The sequence below is a fragment of the Euleptes europaea genome, chromosome 1 (genome assembly GCF_029931775.1).
Source record: "Euleptes europaea isolate rEulEur1 chromosome 1, rEulEur1.hap1, whole genome shotgun sequence".
Taxonomy (NCBI): Eukaryota; Metazoa; Chordata; class Lepidosauria; order Squamata; family Sphaerodactylidae; genus Euleptes; species Euleptes europaea.
Window position 1 is genome coordinate 31,065,435 of NC_079312.1, and position 26,280 is coordinate 31,091,714.

Consider the following 26,280-nt stretch of genomic DNA (forward strand, 5'->3'; position numbering starts at 1 on the left):
ACATGGGAAAGGGAAGGAAGAGGAGGATCCTGGAAAGCTGGAGTGGAGCATAGCTTTCAGTTTTAGCGTTATAGACATGTGTGTAAAGAGGATCACAGAGATGAGTGTGCTTTGAGCTCTCTCTAATGTATGTGTAGCTGTAGAGTATCAGCAGATTGAGTTTTGAACTCATGAAGCTGCTTTACATTGGCCCATCTTGCTCAATATAGACTTCTGTGTCTGGCAGCTGCTCTTCAACCTCTCAAGCAGACCAGAGCCTTTGTCTGACACCAGCTACCTGAGATGCCAGGGGTTGGAGTTGGAACATCCTGCATGCAAAACACTCGCTTTCCCACCAGTCCAGAACCCCTTATTTTCCATTGCTTCCTCAACTTGTTCAGGAATGAAGCGACCTGTGGTAACCTGCCTGAGGGCACCTTGTAGTCAAAACTTTCTTACCTACTTGTTTTCCTGCTCGCTTCCCTTCCCCCTCCCAGTGCTGAAAAGGGAAACATCTTGCTGCTGAGTGAAGTAGCCCACCTCAAGCAATCATAGGAGGGTGCTTCATTCCCAAAAAGGAGGTGGGGATAGGAAGGTGCAGCTATGCCAGTATGCCACAGCCCCTTAATTTGTGTGCTTTCATCGTTAATGCTGTTGTAATAAATATGTTAGACCTCAAAGCATATTGTAAGCCTCTTTGATATACTACTTTCATCCATATTCTTCCTCAAATGCACCTAGGTTTCCATGTTTTCTGAAATGTATGCATTCCCAGGCACATAGTACATTGGTTCTGCAAGTGGGGATATCTGAAGGAGGTAATCTGTATTAAAAAGCTGTTAAACTAGCTTTATTCACTGCTGATGGGTTTGGTAAGGCTTAGTCAGTGAGGTAACCTTGTGTTATAAGTAACAAGAAGGTAACATTTTTCTTGCAATTTTATTTTATTTCGTTCTCAGTTATTGCCAGTAAATGGAATAGCCTTCTAAATGTACCCAGAGCCTCGGTTATTTTAACATCCTTCCTTTGGATGATATGTTAGAGTTAACAACTGCTAACTGGTTTACTACCTGGTTTGGTATTGAAAGTCAGATCATTGTGATTGGCAGGGGCACCTTTACAGTGTGCTACACTTAGGCACAAGGATTTTTTGTATGGAAGCTGTTTGTTGGAAAGGTTGCCCTTGAGCTGCTGGCAAACTGAAGGCACAGTGACCTGAAGAACAGGCATTTGCTAAACAATTGCGTTTTCTAAAGCTACGGTCACGTTTCTCCCAGCAGAGGGCAATCTTTTCATCGTTGCTATTTCTAAGTATTGGATACCCATGGTGGTTGGTGGCATTTTTTGTTGCAAACAGACTAAGTTTTTGGCCAGAGTAGATTCATGAAGTAATAGTTGAACCCAAGAATATCCTCTGTGCATCTTACAAAGCTATAGTTACTTCCTCACATCCAATTGGTTATGTGGATGAAGACCCTTAGTAGATTCACTTGTGGAAAGGAGGAGATTATGTTTAATGGGGCTACATGTAGCCTTAGCAGGTAGCTTTTGCATTTTGAGAAATTGTCCTGTGTGACACTCACTCGCACACAAGCATTGTTGGTACATAAGTGAATTTCATATCTAGAAAGGTGTCCTTTCAGTTTAACTTCAGGAGACTTGCTTACAGTGAATGTGAGAAATGGTGCACACACATGGCGTTAAGTTTCATTGCAGATGCGGCAAATCCACATGGGTGGCTTTTCAAGCATTAGAATTACTGTGTGGAAACACCCAGCCTTTATCAACTGTTTAATAGTGTGAAATGGTGTGCTAGTTCTGGAGGATGACATTGTTAAGACTACGAAACAACGCAAGATGTTTAAATATTTCTGCTAGCATTTATATAATTAGAAGTGGCTTTCTTCAACAGGCTCAAACTGTTCAGGTTGCTGAAGTTGAGCAGCAGTCGCAACCGCAGCCTTCACCTGAACTCCTGCTTCCGCACTCTCTCAAGCCAGAGGAGGGACTGGAAGTGTGGAAGAACTGGGCACAGACTAAAAATGCGGAGCTGGAGAAAGAGTCGCAGAACAGGCTTGCACCTATCGGCAGTGAGTATTGTGTGCAGCAACACTCTTCTTTGTATCAGACAAAAAGGATCTTTGTTCTGCTGCTTTGAATTCTTTTTGGCTACTGAACCCCGAGGGCCAGGAATAGCTTTGGGGGTATTATTTAGTTTGAAAATGCCTGTTAAGACAGTACAATGGTGTAGCATTGTGTTTACATGCAGAACCTGCCTATTCACCCAGTTTTCTGCTCTGGGATTTTTTTTTTTCTCATTCCTTTGCACAGAGACATGGTTTTAAGAGCATCTTGGAATATTTTAGGGTAAGCTGAGTGATACCAGGTGCTGGAAAGAATCTTATTTGAGAGTGGCAGGGCAGGTTTACAGGAAAGATTATTAGAAGGGTGGGAATGACTGATCAAGTCTGAGAAAAACAGATCTGCCGAAAAATGCTAATTAGTGATCTTTCGTGCCTTGGTTTGCAGGACGCCAGCTGTTGAGATTTCAGGAGGATCTTATATCTTCGGCTGTAGCTGAATTGAATTATGGGTTGTGCTTAATGACTCGTGAAGCTCGCAACAGTGAAGGCCAGCCATATGATCCAGATGTTCTGTACTATATCTTCCTGTGCATTCAAAAAGTATGGAAGCTTTTTTTTTTGCAGACCATTGAGCTGGGTGGAGTTGTAGCAACAGATGCTATCATCTGAAAGATTCTTGCACACGTCTGGCAGGGCAGCCCTTTTCTGTGATGCTGTTGTGATTTCTTTTAAAGGACAGTATATAAATTTTGTCATGTTGAGTGTATTATTATTAGAAGTTAGTCCGTTTATTTCATTAATCTTAAAAGTACATGGAAGTCTTAATTTGATGCTGTGAGGAAAGGAACCTATTACTTGCAGTTGCACTTCAGTGGAAGGTGGACCGCTAAACTTTTGAGTAGAAACTGAACCGTTGAGTGTGTTTTGTACCTCTTAGTGTATTACCTGTCTTGACCTGGATAGCCCCAGGCTGGCCCAATCTCGTCAGATCTGGGAAACTAAGCAGGATTGGCCCTAGTTAGTATTTGGATGGGAGACCACCAAAGAATAACACATGAACACATGAAGCTGCCTTCTACTGAATCAGACCCTTGGTCCATCAAAGTCAGTATTGTCTACTCTGACTGGCAGCGGCTCTCTAGGGTCTCAGGCAGAGGTCTTTTACATCGCCTACTTGCCTGGTCCCTTTAACTGGAGATACCGGGGATTGGACCTGGGACCTTCTGAATGATGAGCAGATGCTCTACCACTGAGCCGCAGACCCTCCCCAGGGGCACAACGCAGAGGCAGGCAATGGCAACCATTCTCTGTTCATCTCTTGCCTTGAAAATCCTTCGCGGTCACCATAAGTCAGCTTTGAATTGATGGCCCCCCTAAAAGGTATTATCTGACAGAGAAAGGGAGGTCTACACTGAGAGTGATTTAATTTGAAATGCTTATTTGTATATATGTGGCCACTCTATCACCATACCAGAGGATGCAGTTTTTCTGACACCCTTGTGTTAAGTGCCACTCTTACAGCCTTTGTGTTTCATTTTAAAGTACAAATGATACCAGAGTGAGAAAGTGCCTTAAAAAGAGTTTATCTCATCTTAGTTGCATTTCTGTTTCTTGTAGTATCTATTTGAAAATGGGCGAGTCGATGACATTTTCTCTGATCTGTATTACATACGCTTCACTGAGTGGTTACATGAAGTTCTCAAGGATGTGCAGCCTCGGCTTACTCCTCTTGGTAAGAGTCTTCAATCAACAGACCAGCTTCGGTGCCTACTGCTTGAAAACTGCTGCAGTTAGAAAGTCCTCTAGAAGGCATTTACTGAAGAATGTTCTTTAACTGGGCAGGCTTACTTTAAAAGGAGATACTGAGTTTTGAATCATACTTGCAGACTCGGATTGCTCTTGCCTTTCTGCAGCGGGCACAAATATCAAAAGCTACAGCTGAGCAACTCCATATTGCCCCTTCCTAGTTATGCTAATTTATAACAAAGTACAGGCTTGCATTTGTTCAGTGTGGGTGGAGTTGCGTATAGGGTCACATTATTCACTCCATTATATCAAACTAATTTCTTTTGGCATCAGTTCTCCCCTAGAACAGAGTTGTATTCTTCCTTTATCGTGTGATAACTCATGTTCTTAACCACAATATTATGATCCAAAGAAGTTCAAATCTAAGATGAACTATGAGTTCATTTGGCAAGGCATTATTAGCCCCTCTGCACGAGAATAATGTTAGCAGTGTTGTTGTAAAGGATAACGCAGATAATTTGAAAGCAATTACATAATAAATATTTAGCAGATGTATTCATGGTTAGATTTGATGCTGTTGGCTAAAATTTGAGCTCTGATCGTTACGATGACTTGGATTATGGATTATTGTGTCACTGAGCAGACTCCTGTACAACTGGGAGACAATTCAGTCTGCTTTCCTGTCTTCTAAGAAATCTAGGGGTGGTTGGTTGGAAATGCTTCTTGGTTTCCATATTTGTCAGCACTGTCTTCTGGTCTTCGCAGGCTATGTTCTTCCCAGTCACGTGACAGAAGAGATGTTGTGGGAGTGCAAGCAGTTGGGAGCCCATTCCCCTGCCACCTTGCTGACTACGCTGATGTTCTTTAACACAAAGTATGTACTGATTGAAACGTTTCCTCGCTGGAACTTCTGCAGTAACTTGAAATGAAGTGGATAGTGAACTCTGTGTGTGTTCGTGTACGCAACACAATCTGTCAACAGAAATATCCTCGTTCAATTAGGCTGAAACACAAGTAGAGAGCTGGTGTTGTGTAGTTGCTGTGGGACCTGTGAACCAGAAAGTCCCCAGATATCACCTCTTCCATAGGTTTGGAAGGTGGCCTTGGTCAGTTTGCTTGCTCTTGGCATTAATCCTCAGTCAGCAGTTTGGGGCATTAACACTGATATAATAGTAGCAGGTATTTCTAAGGTAATTTATGTGAAGCCATTTGAGCTCTTCAAAGTATGATAGAAGTGCTAGTCATTATTTTATTTACATATTTTCCCCCCACTTCATTTATACTCCAGCTTTCTCCCTGATGGGGTACCCAAAGCAGTGTATGTTGTTCTCCTCTCCTCCATTTTAATGCTCACAAGTACCCTGTGGAATGGGTTAGGTTGAGGGTGTATCTGGCCCAAGGTCGGCCAGCAAGAGTTGCACAGTGGGGATTTGAACCTTGGTCTCGCAGATCCTAGTCCAACACTACATCCGCTGTTAGTTAATCCAGCATTCTGTGCCTAGAATTGGCTCTTCCTGTGTCTGGAAGCTCATGAGTAGCACGTGATGGTGAGCCCTCTTCTCCTTCCCTCCTTGAGTACTCAGAACATGGAGGTCCTATTTAGCTGTTGAGGCAAATAGCCATTGGTAGACATGTCTGTCCATTCATTTGTCTAATTATGCTTTCAGTTCACATCTTGCCCATCTAAACTGAGCTGTTGCCTATGAAAGCTTTTGCTGAACAAGCTATGTCGTCTGTAAAGTGCCACAGCAATCTTCATCTACTGAATAAACAGCTCATTAAAATAAGCACTCTCAAGTCTTGGATGGTGATGAGCCTTGTTTTAGCTCAGGTCATTTCCCTTTGTTAGAAAAAAACCCAGAAGGTTTTAATATGCCTCTTTAACTGTCAAGTGTGTATGTGTGTGTTTTCTTCCCCTTCTTGCTGCTCAGATACTTCCTGTTGAAAACAGTAGACCAGCATATGAAGCTGGCCTTCTCAAAGGTCTTGAGGCAGACTAAGAAGAATCCTTCCAACCCCAAGGATAAGAGTACAAGTATCCGGTATCTGAAGGCTCTTGGCATACACCAGGCAGGACAGAAAGGTAGAAACTAACAAAAAAAGAGTCATCTTGCTTGAAATGGCAGCTCGTGTTGGTTTGCAGTGCTCATAAGGTTGACAGAAAAATCTAATAATAGACCGGATAACAATGGGTTACATAGAAAAAATGACAAAGCTTTAATACATTGTAAATCATACAAGTGTCCAGATGCTTTTTGGCCAACAGGTCTTCCTCAGTGGTATAAATTATTAAAATACACACCATAAAGTACAGTTATTCCAAATATAAAAGACAATAATTCTGACCAAGCTATAAAACACAAGAAATAGAGGTAGTTTGTTAGCTAGATATCCCCCCCTTCCTTATTGGAATAACATAGGACCATCCAGTATCATTTTTCAGATAGCTGTTACATCTGGTCCAAATACCTGAGTGAGCAAGATGAACATAACTCCTAGCTCTATGGTGTGTATACTTCCAGTCAGGAAGCAAAACAGATGGGCATGTACCTAGCAACATGTGGAGCTGCTGACACAATTTCAGGGGTTGGTGATGATCACCAGTCGTACCCTTTGTGACTGGCACCCAGTGTTTCTTAGAGTCCCTTCTTCCTTATGAACACTGTCAATTTTCAAGTACCTTCTAGTCTCACATTGGGGCTTTATTAATAGTGCTGCCCCCTCCATTTTCTGAAGACAAAAATATTTTTACGTGGACTTTGTTGTGTTAGCTCCTGGTATTTGTTTAGATGACATTAGGAGCTTGTAGTGGTAGGTTTAATTAAAACATCGACATATCCATGAAATGGGAAAACGGGGCACTTATTACATGTATTCGATAGCATCCAGCCCAATGCTTATAGGTACTAATTACCACTTGTAGAAGGAATGTGGATCTTTGCTGTGTTCCCCCTCCACTTAGCAGTCCTTTTTGATCCCTGGTAAACTAGATTCTGTGAGTTGCAGGACTGGTGTGGGTTAATAGTCATGTGGGTTGATGGGCCGTGGTGGTGAGGGAGCCCTACCTGCCTCTTTCACGACTGACAAAAGGTTTAGAACGGATGATTCTCCCCTTCCCCACTGCAGCTTCCCCCAGCCCTGCATGCTGGTTTCATGATCCCTGGAATTCTGGGGGTTGGAATGGAACACCCCCAAACATCTAGGCCTTCTGCTGACAGTAGTTAGAATCTAACCCATTATGTTAGAGGTGGTGCTGAAGTGGTATCTCCTGTGTTGCCTTTGTCATAGAACACCTCTGATTTTAAGTTTTGCAGTCTTTAAATTAAACTGCCCTCAGGCGCACAGTTGCTGAAGTACCTTCCTGTCTGTTAAAAGAGGCATTTGTGGCCTCTTCCTATGTATGGATTTGGGCAAACATGATGAAGCCTTATCCTCCAACCATTGTTGGATTTGTCTGGATTTTTATTAACTAAGATTTCTGCCTTCTTGCTGAAAACAGGGTGGAAGACTGAGAAGGTTTGCACTTGGCTGCAAATGGAATAAACAAAACAAAAGCACAAGTTGAAAAGGAAAGTTTCTCCTTTAGAGTCATGTAGCGGTTGTTCATGTGCAGCAAGAAACCCATTGATGTATTTATTGATTTACTTCATTTATAGTCTGCCTTTCTTGTTGAGACTCTAGGTTGATTTAGAAGATAAGGCCAGCATAAATGTACAATGCAGTAACCGTGGATTACAAAACTAGAGAACAGTGAAATAAAGTATAGTACATATAGTATAGTATTAGAAAAGCCTACATTGTTTTTCACATACAGTTCTTCACATATGTATTCAACACTTTTAACGGTTTCTGATTAAGTTATAAAGCAACTGCTGTACTATAACCAACTCTTATGTTTGCTGTTGGGATTGATTCACAGTTACAGATGACATGTATGCAGAGCAGTCTGAGAACCCCGAGAACCCTTTGAGGTGTCCTATAAAGCTCTATGATTTCTACCTCTTCAAATGGTAAGCATTCCTGCCACTGTTGGCCAGAGCCACAGAAGTATAGCTGGCTGAATGTTCCTAGTTTGTCTGCATTTGTGCTGGGTTTTTTTTTTCTAATCTGTATCTTATGGTCAGCGATCAACCTGTTGTCCCTTGGAGTCCTGGGCTTGTGTGGTGAGAACAGAGGCTGCAGTCCTTTCTTGTGAGTGAGCCCCATGAATAACATGAGACTTATTTCTGTTTAGGATTGTTCACCCAATAGGAAGTAGTCTTGCCACACTTTATGCTCTAGTCATCTAGCAATCCGCTGTTATCAGCAATTACTCTGCTTTCATCAAAATAACCCCATAACTGAACTACCGTATATACTCGGGTATAAGCCGACCCGAGTATAAGCCGACCCCCCAAATTTGAGGCCAGAAAAGGGAATTTCTTATTGACCCGCGTATAAGCCGAGGGTCAATAAGAAATTCCCTTTACCGGCAATGCTGCGCACTAAAATGGCGGCCGCCATTTTAGAGCGCAGGGCCCCTGCCCCAGGTCGCCCTCCCGCCGGCCTCCCAGGCCCTCCCGCCCCACCCCACCCCACCCCCAGTGCCATTCAAGGGGGGGAGGGGGAAGAGCCCCTGAACCCCCTACTTACCTGAAGAGGCGGCGAATCGGCGGCGGCGGCGCGGCCTTCCTGGGCTGGCAGGAGGCCCCTCCCGGCCGGAGGAAGGCGCCCAGGCACGTGGCCGGCGGTGGCGCGGCCGGCGGGGGCCTCCTGCCTGCGCAGGCAGGCCCCTCCCGGCCAGAGAAAGGCGGCCAGGCGCGCTGCCGCGGCGGCGCGGCCGGCGGGGGCCTCCTGCCTGCACAGGCAGGCCCCTCCCGGCCAGAGAAAGGCGGCCAGGCGCGCGGCTGCGGCGGCGCGGCCGGCGGGGGCCTCCTGCCTGCACAGGAAGGCCCCTCCCGGCCAGAGGAAGGCGGCTGGGCCCGGCGGCGGCGGTGATGGAGGTAAGTTCCCCCCTCCCTCCTCCCTCCTTCCTCCTCCCCCCTCTACCGTATTGACCCGCGTATAAGCCGAGTTCGGCTTTTTCAGCCCTTTTTTTGGGCTGAAAAACTCGGCTTATACGCGAGTATATACGGTATTCTTTCTCCAGTGCTTTCAGCCTGCAGGTGTGTCAAGTAGCACATCTGATGGAGGCATGACAGTAATTAAATCCATTTGTACAAGAAGCCTCCCATTGTTTTGGTTTCTCCCCCCCCCCCCCATCACACTCTCTCTAGTGATGCCACTTTGTATCTTACTTTGCCATTTAACATCTTTACAAGGTGTCACAAACGGGATGAACGAGGCCAGATATAATGTGCAAGTAAAATTTTGTGATGATTGCAAAAAAGTGTGGGTGCAGTGACAGGAGCTGTTGGTGACCGGCTCACACTTTGTTTTAGCTGCATGAGTGGCTAATACCTAAATGTTGTTTGGACTGCTTGCACAGACAGAAGCAGGGATGTTCAAACAAACACCTGCCAGTTAAGCTCAAAGACTGTTTGCTAGCGGCAATCAGTCCATCAGTCGATGGCTGTTTGCCATCTGTTTTCAGGAACAGGCGATTTGCTGCTATCAGAAGCTGACTTCCAGGTGATGCGGGATCAGCAGGGAGTCAGCTTCTGATCTGGTGGGGAAATTCTTCTCAGTACCCAACAATGAGGGATTTTTTTTGAGGGGGGATCAGTAACTGACTCCCAGCTGATCAGCTGCAGGTCACATTCTTAATTCCCACCCTGGAAGCTTCACCTCTCAGATTTGTTAATATGCAGCAACTTTGGGGGTGGGGTGATTAGAACCCCAAATGATTCCCCTTCTCCCAGCCCAAGGTCTCAGTCTGGAGTGGGAGAAAAGAAATGAATTGCTTCTTGTCTTGGTCTGTGATGAAAAGGAAAGGAAACATTTTGTCTTATCTGCCTTTTGCAATTGGAAGATCTGAAGCTTTTCTTCTGTTCCCAACCACCAACTTGGAGGAGACAGAAGATAAAAGATTTTTCCTCTTTGTTTTGCCACAGTCAGCTTCTGATCTTCAGCTTAACTGTGTAGTGATTTATCTGGGGAGGAGAGGGTTGATCAAAAACCTTTCCCCAGCTGATGCCCCATCAGGTGTGAGTTAGCATCTGATTCCCCCACCCCAAAGCTTTGCTGTGTCCTATCACAACAAGGACAGAGGACAGGAGGTCGTGGGGAGATCAATAGCCAACTACCAGTTGATCCCTCCCAATCAGCTGTGAATCAGCTTCTGACCAACAGGCAGCTGCGTGAGTTGCTCAGTGAAAGCTGAACATATCTGTGATGGGCTCAGAGTCGGAGGTGCCATGCGAAATTCACAGCATTTGTGGTTGAAAGGCAAATGAAACCTTTACAAGATGGAAAAGCAAATTCAGCATTTTTGTTATTTATATTAAAACTTATTGAATTTAGTATTCAGTTCTCGATGATTTGGTGTTCATAACGAGTTCTTTAAGATTCAAACAGACTTTTTGTGTAAGCATTAATGTTTGAGATGCTTTGGAAGATGTATAGGCAACATCTGCGGGAAGCTTCATTGTTCAGGAGACAGCTTCTGTGCACTGCATGGCTTCTTCTTCTTACCCTGGAGCATCCCCTCTGTTAATAATATTGCAGCTCTAACTATGTTCCATATGTTAAGTCAAAAATTCAAACATGCTTGTTGCACATTTGTATAATTATGACTTTTGCAATATACACCTGCTGGAGAAGCATGTGAATCATACAGCAAAAATGCTTTTTTATCATCTTGAACTGAATCCTATGAACTGGAAAAAAGAAGGAGGGAGTATTTGGACTCTGCTGACCCGACTATGCTAACCTGGCTACACTGATCAATGCTACAGTAAACCCAAGGCTGGACTAGTGTAATGCACTTGGGTCGGCACTGAAGACAATTGGGAATTTCTGCTAGTTCAAAATGCACTGGCCCGACTATTAACTGGAGCCAAGTGTTGTGTACATGGTATCACCTATCTTTAAAATGCTCACTGGTGGCTAGATTCAATCTAAAGTGCTGGTTATTACCTTTTAAAGCCCTTTGTGGCCCAGGACCGTCCTACCTGCATGACCACTTCTCCTAATATAATCCCTTATGGCAGCTTTGTTCTGTCATGTAGTTAGGTTAAGTCACCTACTGCTGAGCATTTTCCATAGCAGCCTATGTTGTGGAGTAGCCTGCAAGGAGATGGTGAGAGGGGCTTCTACTTTTATTAATTTAAAAGAAACTGTGTAATGCCGTATTAAGAACATAAGGAAAGCCTGCTGGATCAGACCAGTGGTCCATATAGTCCAGCATCCTGTTTCACACAGTGGCCAACCAGTTTCTCTGGAGGGCCAACAACAGGGCATAGAGGCCTTCCCCTTACGTTGACTCCTGGCACTGGGATTCAGAGGTTGACTGCCTCTGAAAGTGGAGGCTCCCTTCAGTCACCATGGCCTGTATTCACTGATAGACCTCTCCTCCATTAATCTGTCTAATTCGTGTTTAAAGCTGTCTATGCCTGTGGCCATCACTCCAACCTTCGGAAGCAAATTCCACATTTTAATCATTCTCTGTGTAAATTGTTTCTGCAGACCTTTTCTTAGGGGCTTGGATAGCCAGTGGAAAATTTAATGCTGGGTGTATAAAGCATTGAGTTACAGGGTTATCATGCTGAAGTGTGGGTTGTTCTGTTTTATTTAAATATTTTAGTAGGGGAATTATTGGAATTTTAATGTTTTGTGTTAATGATTTGGGAGAAAGAGGGAATAGAAATAAGAAAAGCCTTGAAGCAGTGATCAGATTAACTTCTTTACCTCCTTTGTGTTTCTCCTCCACAGCCCCCAGAGTGTGAAAGGCCGGAACGACACATTCTATTTGACCCCTGAGCCGGTGGTGGCTCCCAACAGCCCTATCTGGTATTCTGTCCAGCCAATCAGCAGAGAGCAAATGGAGCAGATGCTTACCCGGATTCTGGTGATACGAGAGATTCAGGAAGCTATCGCTGTGGCAAATGTCAGCACCATGCACTAAGCATCCTTGCCAGTTCAGAAAGAGGGAGGGGCGGGTGGGGGGGCGACGAGGCCAGGATAAACTGTACAGCCTTTTACACTAAAGGAGATGCCTAAGTTTTTTTTTTAATTGGTGTAGTTATGAAGCCCTTTTAGGCTTCTTCTGTTTAAACAGAGAAACCCTCCCCCATCGTGTATCTGACCCAACTGCATAAGCCTTTTGGACAAACTGAGGCTGCGTTCTTTCTCTGGGAGCTGTAAGTTGCCGTAGGTTGAGTTTTGGGGGATCTTATGAAATGAGAGGGGAGGAACCTAACTGAGAGACTTGGCCTGGCTGGGCAGTTTTGTCTTGGAGCTCATGCACCTGGAAAGAACAGGAAACGGTAAATATCTGCCTAACCTACAAAGGGGCAGGTTGCAGTTTCCTTGCGCTCAGACACTGACACGTCCCGGAGGGGAGAGGAGAGTGGACTGCAATTATGATTTATAAGAAGAAGAAAAAAATCAGTTTCTATTAAGACCTTAAGTGACATTTTTAGATGTTAAGTACAAACTACCACACTTTTTTGGCCTGATGTTGAGGCCTTAAAACTTTGAGGCTTCTGTGCCTGATGGAATTCTTGTAACATACACTTGTGTATCATATAAAGATACCACCCTGTTTCTCTTATGTATTCTTACGCTAGTTGTTTATTAAGAATGACGAGCACGTCTTTTCAACATACTATTTGAATGTGTCTTTATTGGGGGGGAATATGTGAGATAGAAGGGCTGTTGATAAAATATGGAGGGCGTCACAGTGATTATTGAAGCTCATTGGTCACATTGAAGCTCACAGTGATTATTGAAGCTCATTGGTCACAAGCCCATTTGACTAGGGCACCTATGGTCAAAAATGTGCTCTTTTCATTTCAGTGAGGCTCATGCAGGAAATGTTATTGTTGGGTTATATCTGTCTGTCTGGGACTCTCATACCCGATATGCTCTCCGCTATTTTCGAATAAATGAGCAAAGAATGGTGATAATAAGTACTGAGGAAAGGGGAAAACCTTATTTTCCTTAGGCACCTAACCTCTTGAAAGCCTGTGGTGCAGAGAGTTTCAGGTAAGTAGCCGTGTTAGTCTGTAATAGTAGAACAAAATTCAAGTCCAGCAGGAGACCAATAAATTTTTTCCAGAGTAGCAGCTTTTAAGTCAACAGTCACTTCATCTTATCCGTTCTGGTGCAGATGTACAAGTGAGCATGGCCCATTCCTGGCTTCACCTGCCAAGATTTGGCATTATGCATGACTGTGGATAACCTGGTTTTAATCTCAAGTTGTCAGAGTGAGTTGGAGACAGGTGCACATCATGCCAAGCTCACTTACAGGGACAGCTTGCTTGTGAGAGTCATCTGCTGGCCTGTTCCCTAACCTGTTCTCCACCTGCATAGAGCCCTTAGGGCAAGAACTTTTCTTGTTGCTTTCACTGCTATAATGATTGAACTACTGATCCTGTCTTCACTCCTCACTTACTGCCTCCTGTTCTGATCACCAGACTCTTGGAATCAGTCCAGTAATAGTGTCCGCTGTCTCAAACTGAATCATCACCATGCTTTTGGAACTGGTATCTCAGTATCTGAAAACGCCATTCTGCTGGAAGGTTTGGTTTTGTATCAATTTTTTGACCAATTATTAGGATGAGACCCTAATATAAATTGCCCTAACCTAAATAGTGCTTTAAAAATCAGTACTGTGGTTGAAGATGGTGAAGTTTGATTTGGGGGAGCTGACTTGGGTAAAAGGTCTCTGCCATTTCATACCTGCTGCTTATGCTGCTTTTCCAAACTGTATATGAAGGCTGCAGTTACAGTTAGGTTGCAGTAGAGGGCAGTCACATCTCTCAAGGACATTTGTAACCTGCAAACTACCTGCTATATTTGAGAAGAGGAGCTTTTCATGAGAAAAGAATGCCTATAAGATCCAGAAAGAACAGCCAGTTCAAAAAAACAACAACACTCTTCTTAAGCTAAAGAATGTGTTAGACAGTGGAACAGACCTATGAGGCAGCAAGAGAATACTAATGGTATTTGCTCTCCTGCCTCAGACACAATGAAAATATTTTTTCTTGGAAATATATTGTATGTGGGGGGTAGTCAAATAATAGATAATTACCCTCATGCTGCTGCTATGTATTCGTGCCAACTCTAGCCCCTGAAATAACAAAGGGGAAGTATTTATTAATTTATAGCCCACCTTTCTTGATGAGACTCAAGGTGAACTACAAAATATAAAAAACAATACAATGAGACAGCACAAGACGTCCAGTAAACAATGCAAACAAAAAATGTCTACAGAATGATGTAATGCAGAGTGGATTACAAAGGAAGATGCCTGCATTAAAAGTGAGGTGATACATGCAATAAATGTTGCAATAGACTGCCATCCTATTCCTTATGAAAGCGTTCTCCTGAGCTCTACTGCTGTTCTGTCCCTTTGTAAAATTGCCTTTCTGAACACTTCTGCTTTGCATGTTCTGCAAAATGATAGTGTGTGGGGGGCCTTAATGATCTCCTCAGGCTGTTCTACAAGATGGGTGCCACAAGAGGATGCACTCATGGGCTATTGCTGATTTTACCCATTTGGAGAATGGCAGTCTTGGAAGGCTTTCATTAAGTGAGCGAAGCTCGTGGTGGATCACAGTGGGAGAGGCAGTCCAGCAGGTACATGAGTCCAAGGCCATGGATGGATTTGTAGTTACCAGTATTCAATGGAGAAACTGCAGTATTGGTGTGATACACATGCTCCCCCTAGCTCTGATAGAAAAAAGGTTGCACCTTTAAAGTCAGATACCTGTACAGTGTATTACAATAGTCCAGCCTTGAGGTTACTGTGGCATGGGTTCAGGTGGCCAGATTGTCCAAGCCAGAGTAAGGGAGCCACCTCCTGGGCTAAATGAAGATGGAAGAAAGTTTTTTTTTTTTTTTGCAACTGTTCCAGGAATAATGCTGGGTCTAGGGCAGGAGCCTCCAACCTTTTAGAGCCTGAGGGCACTTATGGAATTGAGACAGCATGGTGGGTGTAGGCATAAAACGGCTGCTGCAGGAGGGGGAGCGTGCAGTAAAATGGCTGTTACTGCTTACAGTCAATCACACAGTCCAACATTTTAAAACATCTGCACAGCCAATCAAACCTCCAGTAGCCAGTCAAAAGCCTTGCTGGGCAAAAGCCCCACTTTGCCCTACCCACTTCCTAAAACTACTTGGCAGGCACCACGTAGGGGACCCCTCATCTGGTATAACTTGCACATTTGCCAGTGTGGCTGTACAAAATGGGATATTTTAATAAAAACAAATGAAGGTTCCTCTTTCACATGTAATGCATCACAGGAAATACTTTTTCTTAACATGGAACAGTAACCTGCCATAAGATATCCAATTAGGCCTTTCCTCATCTGTTCTTACCTCCTTTATAAGTAGGTCAGATCCTAGATCTGAATACTGCTGAAGTTTGTACTTAAATATTAACATTGCCTTTTTTCCATGAATTGCTGAACTACAATTCACAGGTAGATTTGAGTCCTGTACCACCTTAGAGACCAACAAGAGTTTCAGGGTATAAGCTTTTGAGAGTCAAACTCCCTTCGTCAGACACAAGTAGAAATGGAGATTTGAGTCCTTTTAAATCTAGTCAGAAGGTGGGAGGGATATTGTAAAGGATGCAAAGGTACCATCCATATTGTGATCAGCTTGAGCAGAGGGGAAATGCTTTTACTGCAGAACAAAATGGCTACCCTCTAAAACTATAATTCACAAGGTTTTCCTACATAAATTTTATGACATAGAAATGTCTGAAAAAACAAAATATCACTGTACGAAATGGTCTGCTGCAAGTATCTAAAATATGAAGTGATTTAAACAGGGCCTTATCCTTCATGCTACAACTGCACTGAGGAATGTGTATGCTAAGCATGTTTTCTCCCTCCATAGTCCTAAGTTGCTCTGACCTGACCCAGGCTAGCCTGATCTTGTCAGATCTCAGAAGCTAAGCAAGGCTGGCCCTGGTTAGTACTTGGTTGGGAGACCACCAAGGAAGTCCAGGGTTGCTAACACAGGCATGCAGTGGCAAACCACTTCTGAATGTCTCGTGTCTAAAACCTTACAGGGTCGCCATAAATCGGTTTTAACTTAATGTCACTTTCCACCACCAGTCCTAACCCCCCCCCCCCAAGTCACATCTAACTTATGGCGACCCCTGGTGCGGTTTTCAAGGCAAGAGACGTCAGAGGTAGTTTGTCAACAACCTTTACAACAACCCTGGAATTCCTTGGCGGTCTCCCATCAAAGTACTTGCAAAGTCGACCTTGTTCAGCTTCTGGGATGTGACGAGATCAGGCTAGCCTGAACTATCCTAAACTATGACCCAGTCTCAAAACTCCAGGGGCGGGGTAGGGAAGAGGGAACATCCAGCAATGCCCAACGCCCATAAACCATCCCTCCCTGGCAATTCTGTCGCAGGAAACGTGGTGCATTTCCCGCTCCAGGGCAGCTTTCCCCATCAGCTTGAAGAGGAGCGTGCTTCCCGGGACATCTGCGCCAAGCCGCCTCCCCTTCAAATCTACATCTAAATCTAGTTTTTCGGCAAAGCCTCTTCAGTCTCATCCCGCCAGGCAGTTCTAGGGTTTTGAGTGTGTGTGTGTTAAGTGCCGTCAAGTCGCTTCCGGCTCATGGCGACCCTATAAATGAATGTCCTCCAAAAACGTCCTATCTTTGACAGCCTTGTTCAGATCCTGCAAATTGAAGGCCGTGGCTTCCTTTATTGAGTCAATCCATCTCTTGTTGGGTCTTCCTCTTTTCCTGCTGCCTCCAACTTTTCCTAGCATGACTGTCTTTTACAGGGTTGGGGGCGGGGGTAGAGGCAGCAGGAAAAGAGGAAGACCCAACAAGAGATGGATGGACTCAATAAAGGAAGCCACAGCCTTCAATTTGCAAGACCTGAACAAGGCTGTCAAAATATTCTCGAAGGCTTTCACGGCCAGAGTTCAATGGTTCTTGTAGGTTATCCGGGCTGTGTAACCGTGGTCTTGGTATTTTCTTTCCTGACGTTTCGCCAGCAGCTGTGGCCGGCATCTTCAGAGGAGTAACACTGAAGGACAGGGTCTCTCAGTGTCAAAGACAGGACATTTTGGAGGACCTTCATTCATAGGGTCGCCATGAATCGGAAGCGACTTGACGGCCCTGAACACACACACACACAGAGAAGCCTAGCCTGCGGCTCGTGCGCATGCTCAGTATCAGAGTTCCTCAGTATCGAAGTCCTCAACTGCAGAGCGCGGGCAGCGCGACTCCGCTCAGAAGCGCCCTGGCCTAGGCGAATCATGGCGGATTTCCGGTTTTTAAACCGGAAGTCCAACCTATCCGTGGCAGAGGGTTTCCCCACCGTTTTCATGAAGACGCGAGGTCGGGAGGGCGCTGCCTAGCCAAGGCAGGAGGCGGGGCTTCGTCCGGCGGTCCCGCCCCCTGGCTCCTCCCGGAGCGCTCGCTTGGCGCGCTTCCTCTTTTCTCTCCTCCCCCGCGCGCCAGCCGGCTGAGGCAGCCCGGCGTGCTGCGGCGAGCGCGCGCGCGCGCGAAAGAGAGCGCGAGAGGGTCACGCGGCGAGAGGGAGCGTCGCGCGCGCTCTTTTCTCTCCTGCTGCGGGGGCCGGGCGAGGTTCGGGCGCTCCGCCGCCATGGCCGATTACCTGATCAGTGGCGGCACCGGCTACGTGCCAGACGACGGGCTGACGGCGCAGCAGATGCTCAACTGCGGAGACGGGCTCACCTACAAGTAAGGAGACCGGCGCGGGTAGTTCGGGCGGCGGTTTGGCTGCCCCTCCTCCTCCTCGTCCGCGCGGTGCCGGATTGGGAGGGCAGCAACGGACCGTTAGCAGGACATTGTATAGGTGCTGTACCTTTAAAAAAAAAAACCACCCCACGTCGTGTGTATGTTCGTATTCCCGCTTGTCTTCTTCAGAAACACCCATATAATTAAAAAAAAAAATCTTTGTAATTTTATTACTATCAGCCTAAAGGTGTCAAGGTTAGGTTTGCTTTGCGCATGCAGCAGAAGGTGTTGGAAATACAATGTCTAGTGCACAAAGATTGATTAAAGAAAGGAAGAGCAGCAGGGGGCAGCCAGTGTGAGAGTTGTGTGAGATGGATAGAAAGTGTGAGATAGATAGAAAGTGTGAGAAAGATAGAAAGGTTGTGATCCTTCTCCCTCCTCTTCCTTCTAGTTGCAATGAAAGAGAGGAGCAACAGGCCGCATGTGGCCCTGTTAGTTATGGGCCCTCGTTAGAAATAAGCCTGTCTCTCAGCCGTTTACCAAGTTTGTGGTTTCTGAATAAACTCACTTTGTTTAGTCCTTAATCAGACTCAGGATCATTCTGAAGAAAAACTCCCATTTCCTTCAGAAGGATGGGGTAGGACAATTAAGGTGGAATGAGCTGAACCACCCCAGGCTGCAAGTAGAGCCAGGCTTGTCCAAACTGCGGCCCAGGACGGCTATGAATGCGGCCAAACACAAAATCGTAAACTTACTTAAAACATTGTGAATCAGCTGTCGTTAGTGTATTTTATGTGCGGCCCAAGACGATTCTTCTTTCAGTGTGGCCCAGGGAAGCCAAAAGATTGGACACCCCTGAAGTAGACTTTAAAAACTGCTCTAGCAGCCCAAAAACTGGGCGAAACCCCCCCCCATGGTAGTTTTTTTATTAGTAGGACACTTTTATGTATCTGGGGTGTTCCAAAATGGTGTGCCCCACCTGCTGTTTGAAGTGGTGCTGTCCGTTCTCCGGGCTCTTTCTGCTGCATGTATGGAGGCTCCCCAATACAGGGATTCATCCCAGGTCCGGTAAAGTGACGTCGATTCGTACTGTGAGGTTATGAGGGTAGTCTGGTCTACACACGTTGCACAATGAGGTGACAGAATGCCATGGAGGAGAAAATTGACTATACCTCTTGAGACCATGTGTCAGAGACACTGTAATTGAAAACTCAAATTAAAAGGTGATATATAAGGGAGAACCATTCTTACCTAGCCCACTCCCTGCTGAGAAACTTTCTAAATACAGGGAAGCCATCATCTTTAGAAACATTTTGAAACTTATTTCCCACCTCTTTCTGTTGGCGAGTGTGAACCCAGCCTTTACGACAATGAGTAAAAATGCCATCCATTCTGCACAGAGGCTAGGCTCCTCACCCAAAATCTTAGGAGGAGGCCTTGTTGAGCTGACTCCTTAACTTAAAGTGCAGGAAGGTCTTACCTTTGCCAAACATATACCTGTTCCAACATTGGAACAGGTGCTTTTCCCCCTCTCCCCCCCTTGAAGAGTTTTTGTAAAACTCTGTAGAGTAGCCCTTTCCCCATACTGAAGTGCACATCCCCTTTACTTCACTGGGTGAACTGAAGCTCTCCCGGAAGGCTATGGGGTGATAAATCTCTTGGACTACTGTATCATGGTGCTCTATGGGCTACGTATCGTCCTGATCCAAATGATTCCCTTAATCAGAACCCTTTCTGCTCTACAGAGCTTTGTCTTTTCTCTCTGTATAATCTCTCCTTGGGTACTTGAGGAAGAAGAGTTGGTTTTTATACCCTGGTTTTCTCTACCTTTGAAGGAGTCTCAAACCAGCTTACAATCACCTCCCCTTCCTCTCCCCACAGCAGACACTTTGTGAGGTAGGTGGGGCTGAGAGAGTTCGGAGAGAACTGTGACTAGCCCTCAGAAGGCTTCATGTGTAGGGGTGAGGAAACCAACCCAGTTCGCCAGATTAGAGTCCACTGCTAATGTGGAGGAGTGGGGAATCAAACCCAATTCTCCAGATTACAGTCCACCACTCTTATCCACTACGCCACGCTGATAAGCAATCTCCCCCAAGAGCCCGTAACCAACCTGGCAGAGCTTTTTAGGGCCTTTGTCTTAAGTTTTGATCTGTCAAGCTGAGATCATTTCACAAACTCCCTTTTGGGTCATCCAGATTATCTCTGCTAGTGATGACAACTGTAGAGGCAGGACTCCATTTGACATAATCTTTTTGATTACACTGATCTGTACGAAGACCAGACCCAGGGTACGCTGAAGCCACCTGTCACTCCACGTGGCCAGTTTGAGCATGTTCAGGCATAGTTTTCTTTCTTTCTTTTTTTTTTTGCAAAAGGGCATGTAGTTTCGCATAAGAACCTGTAAGCGGTAGAGTATGTACTTCTCTGTGATTCATGCTGTTCTTGTTAGAATACATCACGTCTTTAGATAGGGGTTAGCTATGTCTGCCTTATGTCTGATTCACCCCCCCCCCCGCCACTCTGTCTGCAAATGGAGATTCATGTAATCGCAAATGATCTCAAGAGGGGAGAGGAGCGTTGTGAAATTCATTTGTATACACTTCATAAGCTCCTCCTCCAGGAGGCATGCTGGCGATGTGCAGTTTGAGCCATGCTCTGGAAATAGTTTTTACACCAGAGAGCTGACTCTTTCTTTATCAACACCCACCCCCCTCCTGAGAGGGAAGCTGCTTATAAATAAGCTGTTGGAAACAAACTTTGCTGCTGAGAAATAACTTCCTTGAGAAGGAACTTTGCCTTCTACTTAGCGATGCGTGCAATAAAATATAAATTGGAAGAAAAGGAGTGTTTGGCACTTACAACAGCAAACTCTCCCCTGACAGCATCATATCTCATCATGAATTTTGCCCACGGGGTTGATTTTGAAGGCTAAGTTCAGATGTCAAGTCAAGCAGGCTTTAGCTTGAAGTGTGCAAGAGCCCTGCTATTTACTGTGATCCTCAGTCATTCCTTCTCGTGAGGGGTGCGATGAAAAAAATCCTGGCTTATAAGTAATTCTGGTTGCCCATGATATAGAATGCAGGCACGCAGGTTAGCTGGAGTTAGTTTGTTCTCTATAAATTGGAATTTTAAACCTGAATGAAATCCTGGTTTAGATTTCTGGTTTGTAGAGATTAACCCATGTACCTGCATTTGTATGTTGGAAAAACTAGTTAATTTTACTTGTCCTGTGCAAGGGGGGGAGGGCAAGATGCGAGTGCAGGTTTAGCAGCAAACTGGCTTAAAGTCGGCTTGATGGGGTATCTGAATGTAGCCAGAGTGTATTAACATTTGAGCCAGGTCACTACCTAATAACTAACAAGGCCATTTTTATAATACTGTTGTGACAGGAGAAGATTCTGAGGCTCCAGATGTGTGAAATGTTGTTTCTTCAGTCTAGTCAAGAGTGGCCTCCTAAAAGCTGGATTCTGCCTTTCAGGGATTTCAAACATGCTTGTGAACTTTTTTTTGGGGGGGGTTGCCTTTCTTTATAAATAAGCAATTTTTTAGAAGAGATCTACAAATACAGGTTATGAGGACAAAGTAAACAGTATTTTTTTTCTTTTGCAAGGAGAAAGTGTGGGAGGTGAACTGAGTTTTCAAATGCTTCAGCAGGAGTTAGGGAATTGGGATTAAATCAGACGGATGGTAAAAAAAGTCTTGAAGATTATTAGTAAAGTGAAAAAATTATGTTCAGAATCATCATAGCTCTGAATACCAGCAAAAACAAACAATAAGGCTTTTAAACCATAATGTTAATAAATAATGAACTAAAAAAGCAGCCACCTTAAGACACTGCTGAAACAGCAATAATTTATAATTAAAAAACCCTTAAAACCAATAAGAAGTGCCAATAACAATCCACAGTGGTAAAATCAGTGGTGAGTACTGCCAGTAGTGCAGACTTAAACATCGATCTCTGAGGAGAAAAAATACTAAGAACTTTCTGGCATAAACACACACACAAAGTCTTTACTGGTCTGGAGAGAGGGGGCCTGAAGGGATAGAGAATACCACAGTTTGGGGGCCAATGCTAAAAAAGTCCAGTCTCATATACAGCTGGCATTTGGAGAAGGGCAACCCGAACCACAAATACATTTACCTGAGTGGAGGAGGTCCTTCAAGGACCCTGGCTCTAAGTTTGTTAAGACTTTAACAGTGCAATCCTAAGGAGAGTTGCTCTAGTCTGAGCCGATTCATTTCAGTGGGCTTAGGCTGGAGTAAATTGCATAGGATTGCTCTGTAAAAGTTAGTTACCAGTGCTCTGACCTGGGTCTGGAAACAATATGGCCACCTAAACACCTAATCAGGACAAGATTAATGTTACATGATGCCTGCAGCAGGCGTGAGTGAGAATTCTAGCAGCCATGTTCTGAATGAATAGAAGTTTCTGGGTTTTCTTCTAAGGCAAGTCCATGTAGAGCCAGAAACTGGGACGGATTCTTGGAAGACAGGGCCATCATTGGCTACTAGCCATGTTGACTAAAGTAAACCTCCATATTTAGCAGCAGTAAAACTCTGAATACCGGTGCTAGGACACAATACCCGGGGGGAAACCTTGGCCTCTATGCCCTGTTTTGTTGGCCTTCCAGGGAAACTAGTTGGCAGCTTTGTGAAATAGGATTCTGAACTAGATGAACCACTGGTTTGCTCTAGCAGGGCTCATCTTACATTCTTGCTGTGTGGGGGTGGGAGGGGCTGTTTATATGCTGAGAGGTTTTCCAGTGTCATCTAGTTGGCCGATGTTGGAAAAAGAATGGACTCTTCCTATGTTTCAGCAATCTCTTTAAAAATGTGTACCTCAAGTTCACTTTTTGAGAGGACTTTTTGAGACTGCAGCCAAGAAATCAGAAGCAGATTGAGACTGGGAAGGGCAGTCATGAAGGAGCTAGAAAAGATTCTTAAGTGTAAGGATGTGTCATTGGCAACCAAGATCAAGTTAATTCATGCCATCGTATTCCCTATTACTATGTATGGGTGTGAAAGCTGGACATTGAAGAAAGCTAATAGGAAGAAAGTATATTCCTTTGACATGTGGTGTTGGAGGAGAGTGTTACGGATACCGTGGACTGCCAAAAAAACAAATCAGTGGATTATAGATCAAATCAAGCCTGAATGCTGGTGCTAGGGCACAACACATCTTAGAAGCTAACAAGAGTTGTATTGACTCTATAAAGGAAGCCACAGCCCTCAATTTGCAAGACATGAGCAAGACTGTTAAAGATAGGACATTTTGGAGGACTGATTCATAGGGTCGCCATGAGTCGGAAGCGACTTGATGGCAATTAACAAACACACATGTTGGATTGAGCTGCCGGAAGCTGTTTAATTTTTAACCTATCCTATTTTGATGTTCCAGATAGGGTCATGGTATTTTGAAACACACACCTAAAGATAAAAGTAAATTAAAACACGGTGTTTGATAACGTGACGCTTGCCTCAGGAAGGAACATAAGAGCTTTGCTGTTGTGCTCGCACCAAGGGGTCCCTCTTGTTGAACATTCTGTTTCCAACATGATTCATCCCAAAGTGCCTGATATTTGTGGATCTTCTCTCCGTTTATCTAACATGGCTAATAGCTGTAGAGTAAGGAATAACTGGTTGAGAAGGGAAGGTCGTGGCTGGTTATTCTGGAAGGTATCCAAAGTAAGCACAGGGTTTTGGTTAAACATCAATGAACACTTCCTATGGAACAAATTGACAACTGCCCTTCCTGGGAGGTTTTCCAAAAACAAAAAAAACTGGACAGGTATATGGTTTAGAGACTGGGTGGTGTTCAATGTTCAATCAAAAATCAGAGGTGCCTGGTTTTAAAATTTATACATGCTTGTAAATGAAGTTGCCTTTTACTGAGTCTGTGGTTTGTGTCCATTTGGTTGGTCCTAATAAAAGGTGTTGCAAGACCTGAGCAAGGCTGTCAAAGATATGACATTTTGCAGGACATTGATTCATAGGGTCGCCGTGAGTCGGAAGCGACTTGACGGCACTTAACACACACACACAATAAAAGGTGTTACACAGATTTCGTTCTTGTCCTTAGGTCTGTCAAGCCTGCTAATGTCTACTCTGACTTTCCTAAGAACCCAGGGCAGAGATTTCTCCAGCCCTGTTACCTGAGATGCTTTTAAAGGGACGTAAGAGCGACTGTCCTGTATCAGACCTGTATCCTCTTTCACACAGTGGCCAGAAAGTCTACAATCACACCTGCTGTTGTTGCGTTTCAGCACTGGGATTCAGAGGGTTGCTGCCTCTGAACATGGGAGTGCTGCTTAGTCATTGCAGTGAATAGTAATTGATGGTCTTCTCCATGAATTTGACTGATCCTTTTTAAAAACAAACAAATAAAAACCAACTGAACTAGGGCCTATGAAGGGAAGGCGGCATGGTATAGTCTGAACTCGCCAGGTCTCAGAAGCTAAGCAGGGTCAGCCCTGGTTAGCATTTGGATGGGAGACCACCAAGGAATACCAGGGTTGCTGTGCAGAGGCAGGCACTGGCAAACCACGTCTATTAGTCTCTTGCCATGAAAACCCCATAAGGGGTCAAGAGCCCAGTCTGTGTCAGTGCCATGGAAAGACCTCCCCTGCCCCATGCCATTTTTCCAATCTGAAACAGCTCCAAGGGGGTGCTGTTTGCTCTGGTGCGGGTTGTATACATACTGAAGAGCTACATGTTACGTTTCCACAATGGGCAAGTAGCATTCCCTGGGCTGTTTCAGGTTGAGAAAATAGTGTGGGGGCAGATGTGCGTGTAAGCCCCCTTTCTCTGCATGCCATGGTCCTGATCCAATTTGGGCCTATGCGCACCTTAAAAAGGTAAAGGTAGTCCCCTGTGCAAGCACCGGGTCATTCCTGACCCATGGGGTGACATCACATCCCAACGTTTCCTAGGCAGACTTTGTTTACGGGGTGGTTTGCCAGTGCCTTCCCCAGTCATCTTCCCTTTACCCCCAGCAAGCTGGGTACTCATTTGACCGACCTCGGAAGGATGGACGGCTGAGTCAACCTTGAGCCAGCTACCTGAAACCAACTTCTGTCGGGATCGAACTCAGGTCATGAACAGAGATTGGACTGCAGTACTGCAGCTTAACACTCTGCGCCACGGGGCTCATATCCACACCTTAGAAGCGTGGAAATTCAGAGCGCACCTCTCCACTGAACCCCAGAGCAACCCTCAGGGAAAACCTAATTTGTTGCTAAGCCCTGCATCAGGGCTGGATTAGGTGCCCTGCAAAGTATCTCATCTAATTTTTGAATTCTGGGGCATACATGTGGAGCCTAGGTATTGGGTATACTTTCAATCTTCTATTGCTTTTTTTATGATGCCTGCAAATTTATGTTCTCTGGTTACGCTGTCTTTGCATACCAGCTCCTGAATATTTCATAGAGGGAATGTAGGAATTATGGCTTTTTCTCTGGTATTAAGGACATGTTTCCAGATTGAACACTGTTTGGATGAGAGCTGATGGAGCCAGTAATTAGATTAATCCAGAAGGTTTGTCTTTCAGATGTCTCAGCCCTTCAGCAGATACCATTCATTTATTTAAAGGTGAAGGTAGTCTCCTGTGCAAGCATTGGGTCATTACTGACCCATGGTGTCACATCACAACGTTTACTAGGCAGGCTATGTTTACCAGGTGGTTTGGCATTGCCTTCCCGTGTCGTTTACACTTTACCCCCCAAAAGGTGGGTACTCATTTTACTGACCTCGGAAGGAGGGAAGGCTGAGTCAACCTTCAGCTGGCTACCTGAAACTGACCTCTGTCTGGATCAGACTCAGGTCGTGAGCAGAGCTTTGGACTGCAGTTCTGCAGCTTGCAACTCTGTGCCACTGGGCTTGCCTATTTATTTATTTGCAACTTGCTTTTCTGCTCATCGGGGACCCAAAGCATCTTGCAACATTCTCCCCTTCTCCATTTTATCCTTGCAACAACAATCCTCAGGTAGGTTAGAGAGAAATCGACTGCCCCAAAGTTACCCAGCAAGTTTCTGTTTGGGGATTTGAACCTGGGTCTCCCAGATCCTAGGCCAACAGTCTGACCACTATACCGTACAGACTCTCTGTCAGTTCTTAGGCTCACATGGAAATAATATTGACTTATCTTGCAAGAGTGCTGTGAGGATCACATGAACACACATGAACACATGAAACTGCCTTATACTCAATCAGACCCTTGGTTCATCAAAGTCAGTATTGTCTACTCAGACCTGCAGTGGCGCTCCAGGGTCTCAGGCAGAGGTCTTTCACATCACCTACCTGCCTAGGCCCTTTAACTGGAGACGCCAGGGATCGAACCTGGGACCTTCTGCATACCAAGCAGATGCCCTACCACTGAGCCACAGCCCCGATCCATAAGATGCGCGATGTAGTATTTTTAGCTTGCAAAGCTCGGTATTTAAATGTGCAGTGACACATTCTTTCTCCTTTCTCCTTTGTTCAGTGACTTCCTTATACTCCCTGGCTACATAGACTTCACTGCAGACCAAGTGGTGAGTATGAGGCTAATTTTTATAATATGTAAAAGAAATAACCTCATGGCAAAAAACACACTTCCTTCCCTGCAAGAAGATTCCTTTCTGCTTGCCCCTCTTTATAGTACTCACTGAGCAAC

General features: G+C 44.9%; 2 protein-coding genes and 1 non-coding gene across 7 annotated transcripts in view; 2 read left to right on the plus strand and 1 right to left on the minus strand.

Annotated features, from left to right (window-relative positions):
* Positions 1-12,108, plus strand: part of QRICH1 (glutamine rich 1) — a 30,699-nt gene extending 18,591 nt beyond the window's left edge. For all 3 annotated transcript variants that reach the window (XM_056855877.1, XM_056855859.1, XM_056855867.1), the window contains exons 4-10: positions 1,892-2,069; positions 2,509-2,663; positions 3,681-3,795; positions 4,575-4,683; positions 5,741-5,892; positions 7,729-7,819; positions 11,661-12,108. In XM_056855877.1, coding sequence (XP_056711855.1) covers positions 1,892-2,069; positions 2,509-2,663; positions 3,681-3,795; positions 4,575-4,683; positions 5,741-5,892; positions 7,729-7,819; positions 11,661-11,853 — 993 coding nt within the window. In that variant the 3' untranslated portion in view covers positions 11,854-12,108. The remainder of the gene's footprint in view (positions 1-1,891; positions 2,070-2,508; positions 2,664-3,680; positions 3,796-4,574; positions 4,684-5,740; positions 5,893-7,728; positions 7,820-11,660) is intronic.
* Positions 12,109-17,535: 5,427 nt separating this feature from the next.
* Positions 17,536-26,280, plus strand: part of IMPDH2 (inosine monophosphate dehydrogenase 2) — a 29,309-nt gene continuing 20,564 nt past the window's right edge. For all 3 annotated transcript variants that reach the window (XR_008933715.1, XM_056858780.1, XM_056858791.1), the window contains exons 1-2: positions 17,536-17,633; positions 26,110-26,158. Coding sequence is in view for 2 of the 3 variants with exons in the window: in XM_056858780.1 (XP_056714758.1) it covers positions 17,536-17,633; positions 26,110-26,158 (147 nt within the window). In the remaining variant the exon portion in view is untranslated. The remainder of the gene's footprint in view (positions 17,634-26,109; positions 26,159-26,280) is intronic.
* TRNAT-GGU (transfer RNA threonine (anticodon GGU)) lies at positions 25,944-26,015 on the minus strand. The gene has a single exon. It is a non-coding gene; the product is annotated as a tRNA-Thr (tRNA).